Here is an 8,446-nt window from a genome sequence, read left to right as displayed (position 1 = left end):
AAAAACCTGGCCAGAACCTGCTGTTTGCCATCCCTAATTTAATATAAGAACAACATTGTATGTAGTATTGATTTGTAAAAGTAAAGCTTCTCATACAGCCAACACAAGATCTCATTTCTTGAATTCTTGTGTGTTCTCATGTTGAAATCCAATAAAGTGATAAACGAACACTTTGGCCACTGATTGAGTGGGAAAGCTTCAACTTCCGATTCATGATAAATGAAGCTGATGAATTAACACTGAAGACCAATATCATTGGCAGTGCAAAAACTAGTGGGACTTTGCTAGATGAGCAGGATCTAGCAATTTACGCTCTTGACAAAGTTTTGAATTTTGATGCCCCCGGAGTTGATGAGTACGTGAACAGATAGTGATCAAAATTCCAGCAAGTGAGCCCTGTTTTTGCCTCCGTTTCTGGGCTCAAAAGTTTAGGGCATAGTCATGTAACTTGTTGCTCTAGCTTTCGCTTGTCAGTTTGCAAGCCTAAAGCTTCTGTTGCAAGCTCACCCAGAATGTCCTCTGCATCATAAGCCAACTCCTGGAGATCATCGAGCCACAACTTAGCTGCATCACCGGTCAGTTGCTTCTCACCCGCATCAATAGGCAAGGCCTAAATCGTCTTCAAATATTTTTCCAGCTTTTTCAGCTTCGGAATTAAACCCTCTTGTCTTGCAGCTCAGGGGATGTCAATTTGTCAAACAGAGCTGAAAGTAACGCGCTTAAAAACATCTCTACCAAAGCCATGGTTTATGGGAGGAATATCCAGATGGATTATATCACACAGAAGTTATGATGATCGTGAGGTTACGAGACTATTTGCCTCTGCAATTCACCTTCACGCATGAATGCATGAATTAATAAATAAATTAAATAGAAGGTTTTCATCTCTTGAATTCCTGTTGTTTCTGAAAGTAATTTATAGATCAGAAATTTCAAAAATACTTTTCTTTAAATCAATTGAAATTATATTTTTGATCACTCAAGTGCCTACCCATCACACAAGTTTGATCGATGCAATCAGAGTGCATTTGAGAGTGATGTGTGGCAGTTGAGCCGCCAAATCTCAATTGCCAAGGTGTTTGGTAACACCTTACAATTGAGTTTTGGCAGCTCAGTAGCTTAGTAAAATACAGTTTAAAAGTTACAGTATCTCACTCCCAAACGCACTATAAATCCAAATTCAATCCTTCAATCTGTTCATATTTCAGATTAATTTAGAACCATTCAGATTTTAGAACTAGACACCATTGCACTTGGATATAAATACTGGAATATTACTGTTGGGAGGGTCTTGTATTATTAGTAAGCATAATTATTATCTTTTATTTGAATTATCAAACATCATTGCACCATGCTCTTAACATTTCCTGAAACTCTAAGGTCTCTGTAAGCAATAACTGGGTAAGCCAATCTATGTTGATAACAAATGTCATTCCAAACAAATGGTAGAGATATTGGTAGACTTTAGAAATTATTCGACAAAATCAACATACATATCTGATAATTATTTCCCAGATCAAATACTCCTCCATGAGTCAAAAGGCTTCTCGCCATTTTACCCGATACTTCACTACATCAAATCTTTTTACTATGGTAAAATGTCGGACATGAACCCTAGTTCCATACCATAGGGACAGTGTACTTCCCAGTTGGATGCCTGCTTGGCCTTGTTTATAAAGATAAATGACTGAAACATTATGTTTTATTTGTATCCCAGCTAACATTTTGTCATTGCTTCAGTTTGAGAGAGAGAGAGAGAGAGAGAGAGACTAACTTCTGATCCATTACTAATATGGACTCCATTCATATAACAGAACAATGAAAGGAGCATCAGATTATTCTACCAAATTCAATTCATAACATCAACCATCAATAGAAACAGGTATCATTTCCCTACCTAAAATTACTTGTCTAAGGAAATAACAGTAGAAATACCAGCTAGACGAAAATTCACCCATAACCATAACAATTTAGCTAAAATATAAAACAACAGCAGCAGAAAGAACATTGTGTTATAAAATTTAAATCCTTTGAAACTTCAATCCAAAAATTGAGTACAAATTTTACGTAACCAGAAACAGGAAACCAAATGAGTAATCAAAGAACCTGTCTATCAGCTGCTTCAGCAACAATTGGCAATCTGGGCACTTGACCTAACATACAAGAAGAAGAGCCATAAATCAAACAAACCAAGAGGAACAAGAACACTGTACTGTCCAAACTCATCATCAGATCCAACCCAATCCCTTCTCCCGCGTTAAAAGTCCTCTCAAAAAGATCAGGAAAAATCAACAAAACATCAAGCACAATAGCCTGCATGGTATTGAACCTAACATATCTACTAAAATTAGTGTTGCGTACAACAACAAAGTACAAAGTCAAAAAGACTAGAAACCCATTAAAGGGGAAGCTTTTAAAGACTTTGATAGCTGGAATAAGTGGTTGAATAAGTAGTTGAATTGGGGTGAATTGAGTTATAACATATTTGCCATATTGAATGCCATCAAAGAAAGGGTAGAAATAACAGATGGCTGAGATTAAACGATCTGGGTAGTCAGCTGAGTCGCTCTTTTTGGATTTGGTAGTTATTGTTTGGTGGTGGTTCACTTTGTTAGTTAAAGTGAAGAATGATGATGAGCTGGGGCTTTTGAGGAATGAAGAGCGAGTATGATGATTATGGGGCTTGTGTAAGAGAGTGAGAGGTGTTTGTGGGGAGTGAAGAAGATTGGATATGGTCATGTTTCTGTGTGAGAGAAATTTGCAGCGGAGAAAGATAATAAGGCGATGCTTTCGTGTTTGGCACAGGAAAATATACCTCATGCTACAAAATAAAAGAAAAAAATAAATAAATTTGGAAAATTAGAAATACTTGACAACCATTTCCAATAAGATAAAATAATTTTCCTCAGATTTTAATTTGAGTGCTGATATTTTTACACGTACAAAATCTATCGGCACTACTGGTGGGTATTTTAATAGATTCATCCTAGTTCGATACGAGTATTATACAAGTCTTCAAAAATTTAATGACATTAAAAGAAATACCTGATAAAAGTGACTGCTCTACTCTCACGAATATACAAAGAAAGAAATTCAATCTCCAACTTTAAAACACTTAGAGCCTGTTTGGTATGGCTTATTTAAGAGCCATAAGTGCTTATTTAATCGTATAAGCGCTTTTTAAAATTTTTTATGGTATTTGGTTATTTTTTTAATAGAGTTTTTTTAACTTAAATAAGCTAATTTACCTCTACTAGGAAAAGCCTAAAATTTGAACTTTTAGGAGTAGAAGTTATAAAGCTTTTCTAAATATATATAATATAAAAAATATCATATAGTTTCATGGTTCAAAAATACTTTTTTTATTGACAACCAAACACCCAATAATTTTTTGTCCAAAAACTCTATTGGCATAAGCTCTACTGTTATAAGCTCTATTTAATAAGCTGTACCAAACGGAGCCTTAGTTACGTTTAAAGTTTTTTACTCATTTAAGCCGTGTTTCAGAAAAAAAAAATTAATAAAGGGGGTATTGGATCTTTTAGCCCAGCCCATGGACCTACAGCCTAGCCCCTAGGTCCCGTAACAGGACCCCAGGTTCTCAAGTGGGACTACTTAGTGATGTGATCTCGTTGCGGTACAAAAAAGCCCACCACCTAGGCACCCACTAATTCAATGGCGAGAGGAAGCGCCACTAGATGTCTAGATCTAGGATTATGATCATCATGCAAATGGCAGAGCATGGACTTTGCCGGAGCCGGACCATTCTTAATCAATTTTGCTGCATTCTGCATATTAACAATTGCAGCACCAACAAAAATTGGCAGCACAGATACCATAAATTATAGCACCCTAAAGCCAGTAAGCCAAGCCAACCAAACTTTACGGCCTGCATTTGCAAATCTAATGCCCCCACTTCTTCATAGCTCACCATTTTGAGTCTCATACAATTATATGTGGGAGAGCTTGCTTTAATCTTTCCTTTTTCATCACTCGATATATCTTCTCATATGCACATATCAAATTAACCGGTTTCAACGGCGTTACCTAATCCATATCATCTGCTTTGATAACCCAAGTCAACTTCATTTTTTCAAACTTTCTTCACTTGCTCAGACCCTTGTTGTTTCAATTCTTTTAATAGACGTATTTAGCAGATAATGACAGTCATAATTAAAGTGTTGGGTACAAGATTCTGCGATTTGTGCACATCATTAGTCATTTCACATTTATTATAAGTAGCTTGGCAAAATCAGTCAATTGATGTTGTAACCAAGCACAAGCACTAGCAGGTCCCTCGCTCAATCTCAAAATGTCAAGTTCCTTTCTCATTTCCTTGGTCATATTTTTATTTCCAATCATGCAGATTCTAGAGGCACATGAAAGGTAAGTATCAGAATTTCTAAATAAACTCGTGATAGTCTTCTTAGAGTTTGACAATATTTTATGCAACTACAGGAGCACAACGAGAAGGCAACTGGGGCCAGAATCTTGCAGAACCGGCAACCCAATTGATGACTGCTGGAGGTGTGATTCTGAATGGGAAAGTAACAGAAAAGCACTTGCCGATTGTGCAGTTGGATTTGGACGCAATGCTGTTGGAGGCAGAGATGGTGAAATTTATATAGTCAAGTCCAAAGACGATGATCCAGTTGACCCAATTCCTGGCTCTCTTCGGTATGCCGTAATCCAAGAAGAACCCCTTTGGATAATCTTTGATCACGATATGGTCATCAACTTGAAGCAAGAACTAGTCATGAATTCATACAAGACCATAGATGGAAGAGGGTTTAATGTTCAAATGTCAAATGGACCATGCATATCAATTTACAACGTAAGTAACATCATCATACATAACATTTACATACATGACTGTGTACCAGCAGGAAGTGCTGTGGTGAGGGACTCGCCGAAACATTATGGACCAAGAGGCAGATCAGATGGAGATGGCATATCGATATTCGGTTCAAGAGATATCTGGATTGATCACTGTACTTTCTCCCATTGCTATGACGGACTCATCGACATTGTTTATGGCTCTACAGCCATAACAATCTCAAACAACTACATGTTCCATCACAATGAAGTCATGCTAATGGGTCATAGTGATGATTTCTCTGCTGACAAGAATATGCAGGTCACCATTGCCTTCAATTTTTTCGGAGATGGTCTTGTTCAAAGAATGCCCAGGTAACTAAGAGAACAGAGTAACAGCTTTTTATTGTAGGATATTACTGAATCCTGATAATTTCGGCTTAATTTTTGCAGGTGCCGACATGGGTTCTTTCACATTGTGAATAATATATACACTGGGTGGGAGATGTATGCAATTGGAGGAAGTGCTAATCCTACAATCAATAGCCAAGGAAATGTTTTCATAGCATCAAATGACGAATCTACCAAGGAGGTAAGTCTTTTTCGAATCACACACAGAGTTGTTTATGGACCTTGTAAGCTCTCCAATTCTAAGCTTTGCTGGCTGCGTTTTCAGGTGACAAAACATGAAATCATATCAGAAGATGATGAATGGAAGAAATGGAATTGGAGATCAGAAGGAGATCTGATGCTTAATGGTGCTTTCTTTACACCTTCTGGACAAGAAACTCCTGCAAGCTACATGAAAGCTTCAAGCATGGTTGCGAGACCGGCCACTTCACTTTTAACTGCTAGTTCTCCGTCCGCCGGAGCACTCAGTTGCCGGAATAGCCAACCTTGCTAATTTGCTACCAAATGTTATTACCACTAGTAATAATATTGCAATTTTCACACATTAATAGTGTTTCAATTTTTCCTTTTTTTTTTTTAAGTTATCAAAAATTGGCATTTTTTCTATTCCTATCCATAAATTGATTAAATGCAATATGTTCTTGTTACAGTGGCAACAATAGTAACAATAAACAAATATTTATCATTCCAAAAAAAATTAAGCTCATATAAAACAATCCATAAAATAACCAAATCCCTGACCCAAAAAAATAATAAAATGTGGAAGAGAAATAATATTAATCTAGATAACCAAGGCAGCTCCAATTGCGAACCCACTCAAAATGACCCGAATCTCAAACATTGACCGGGCACTCGACTCATCATTGGCCGGACCCTCTGCTGTTTCCGGTGCTGAACTCCCCGGTGCCGGCGCTGGTGGACTACCACTAGAAGGAACCACACTCGGGGCCTCTGCCGGAGTTGCGGAACTCGATGGAATGCTTGTTGGTGTCTCCGCTGGAGGAGCAGCAGCCGGTCCACTCTCCACTGTTGGCGGAGCCCCAACCGGAGTCGCCGCGGGAGTACTAACAGGGGTTGCCGCCGGGGGTGAGGCCGACAATGGAGGAGGGGTTGATGGGGATTGAACCGGGGGACTGACGGTAGGCGGGGGACTCGCCGGGGATTGAGCAGGAGCGGTCGCCGGAGACCGCGTAGGAGAGATTTTTGGCGGCAATGCGGTTGGGGGTTGAGAAGGGGAAGCGGGAGGACTGGCCGGAGGAGTTGCCGGAGTTTTGGCGGGAGGTGGTGAGGGTTTAGCGGGGGTTGTGGAGAAGGGTGACGGTGCAGGCGCATTGTCTGCTTGTACGTTGCCGGAATCCGACAACATGAAGACAAAAAATGCAAGAACAACAAGCCTATGCATCATCGTAATCTTGTATGATGAATCTGAAGTCGAGATGTTTGGTTTAGATTTGAGTGTTTGTTGCGTTCTTTCTATTTTGAGGGAGAAATGAAAGGGATATATGTGTAACTGTTTTTTCGAAGTGAATGCGAAGCGTTGCGGATTTGGTATTTGTAAGTGAAAATGTGACCGTTGAGTTGAGTTTGTAGGGTACTGCGACTGGCTATGGGGGGTGAAGTAGCCGTTACTTGGCACGACGTCACTGGACTGGCCGGGGCCAGTTTATGTTGTCCGATTTGAATGATATCATGTGAGGGGTTTGCCTCCAAGAAAATGAAAAGACAAAAGTACCCCACGGGTAATATTGTCAACTCGACAAAACAAATGTGAAGTGTGAAGTACCATCATGCTTAGCAGTTAGCAGTTAGCAGTTAGCGTGTGATGATGTGTAGGTTAAGTCGAGAACATTTAGACTTCAATGTCGACGAAGGGATCATGGCATCAGTGGATGGACCTTACCTTTTGCCGAAACTGTCACTCGTAGAAGCTGCAACTTAGCCTCCTCCTCAGTCGAGAATATGCGATTAAGTTATTAACTTTTGTGACAAAGGTCAAATAAGAGATGGTGTTAATCTATTTATTTACAAAGGTAAAATAAGAAATGATTTAATCTATTTATTATTTTACTATTAAATTGTGTGAAATCATTTGATAAGGATGCATATAAAAAAAATGTAAGTATGTGAGTGAAATTTAAAACTCAGTCTTTTGTAATCTTGTACTATGTTTAAGAGATCTCGACTATTAAAATTTGCTATAGATTATTTTAAAACTGAAGATTGACAAGAGAGTGGTTTAATCATTTTTTTTTATAAAAAATGAATGAATAAAAGTGCCCCCAACCTAGAGCATTTCTTTAAAGGTTGGGTACCTAAACCTAGAATCCAATGGGCCATGGCCCATCGAACAAATTCAGAGGCTGGGTCCACTGCATGTCCACAGTTTTCGTTAGGCTCATATCCGTGTTTTCACTTTATCACACGGAAGCAGGTTTGGTACTGCCACCGTGACTTCACGTAATCAAAAGCACTAATAAGCTTAGAGAAAAAGAATGAAGCAGAAGATGAAACCTACTTTATTTAATAAAAATTATGATTTAAATATGTATAAATTCTTGATATAAAATAGATAAATAAAAATTTAATGTAATAGTGCAAAATTAAACTATTAGAATTACCTGACAAAATATGAGTAAAATAATAATTAATAAGTATGGATTAAGTATAAAAATATTTAAAATTTAGACCTCACATGAGTAGATAACAACTTAATTACCGGTGTGCATGTATGCGCGCGCACGCACATTTAATTAATCACATCTTATAATTAAATAAAATTTAATGTGATTTTACAAATATATGTTTAGTCAATGATTATTTTGATATCGTAATTCCCTCCGTATACGATGTGCTTGGGCCCACGTGCAACGAAACAAAACCAATTCCAATTAAAGTAGAAGAAGTGTGTAGAATACCTGATGGCTTACGTTAGCAACTATAACAACTAGGATTACTAGATTATTGCACATTAAAAAGAAAAAGAAAAAGAAAAAGAGAACAAAAGAAGCTTGGAAAAAAGAAAAAGAAAAATAGAATCTCACAACACAAGTTTCCATATTAGGGTTTCTCGTACTCTCTCTCTCGCACACAACATTTCGTTTTCTAGTAAGATCTAAGAATCGAAGCTCATTCATTTATATTATATATAATTTAGTTGCACTCTTTTGATTACGGACGGGTATTTTATGCGACCCGATCCGACCCGAACCTGAAATTTTTC

The 8,446-nt window shown here is 37.9% G+C and overlaps 3 protein-coding genes and 1 long non-coding RNA gene across 4 annotated transcripts; 2 read left to right on the top strand and 2 right to left on the bottom strand.

Annotated features, from left to right (window-relative positions):
- LOC127900058 (uncharacterized) lies at positions 1–886 on the top strand. The gene is made up of 2 exons (XR_008052034.1): positions 1–575; positions 676–886. It is a non-coding gene; the product is annotated as an uncharacterized LOC127900058 (long non-coding RNA).
- Positions 887–1,939: 1,053 nt separating this feature from the next.
- Positions 1,940–2,816, bottom strand: LOC102608517 (protein TIC 20-v, chloroplastic). The gene has a single exon (XM_006474830.4). It carries the CDS (start codon positions 2,737–2,739, stop codon positions 2,098–2,100), a length of 642 nt encoding a protein of 213 aa, XP_006474893.3. The 5' UTR covers positions 2,740–2,816; the 3' UTR covers positions 1,940–2,097.
- A 1,421-nt stretch (positions 2,817–4,237) lies between these two features.
- Positions 4,238–5,774, top strand: LOC102619978 (probable pectate lyase 22). Its single transcript, XM_006475052.3, has 4 exons — positions 4,238–4,386; positions 4,459–5,190; positions 5,269–5,407; positions 5,492–5,774. Exons 1-4 carry the CDS (start codon positions 4,313–4,315, stop codon positions 5,717–5,719), a joined length of 1,173 nt encoding a protein of 390 aa, XP_006475115.2. The 5' UTR covers positions 4,238–4,312; the 3' UTR covers positions 5,720–5,774.
- A 114-nt stretch (positions 5,775–5,888) lies between these two features.
- On the bottom strand, positions 5,889–6,758 carry LOC102608805 (classical arabinogalactan protein 4-like). The gene has a single exon (XM_006474831.4). It carries the CDS (start codon positions 6,629–6,631, stop codon positions 6,008–6,010), a length of 624 nt encoding a protein of 207 aa, XP_006474894.1. The 5' UTR covers positions 6,632–6,758; the 3' UTR covers positions 5,889–6,007.
- Positions 6,759–8,446: the final 1,688 nt, after the last annotated feature.

Source organism: Citrus sinensis, chromosome 9, assembly GCF_022201045.2.
Source record: "Citrus sinensis cultivar Valencia sweet orange chromosome 9, DVS_A1.0, whole genome shotgun sequence".
Taxonomy (NCBI): Eukaryota; Viridiplantae; Streptophyta; class Magnoliopsida; order Sapindales; family Rutaceae; genus Citrus; species Citrus sinensis.
The sequence above is the reverse complement of the archived record's forward strand: the minus strand, read 5'-3'. Positions and strand labels throughout refer to the sequence as shown.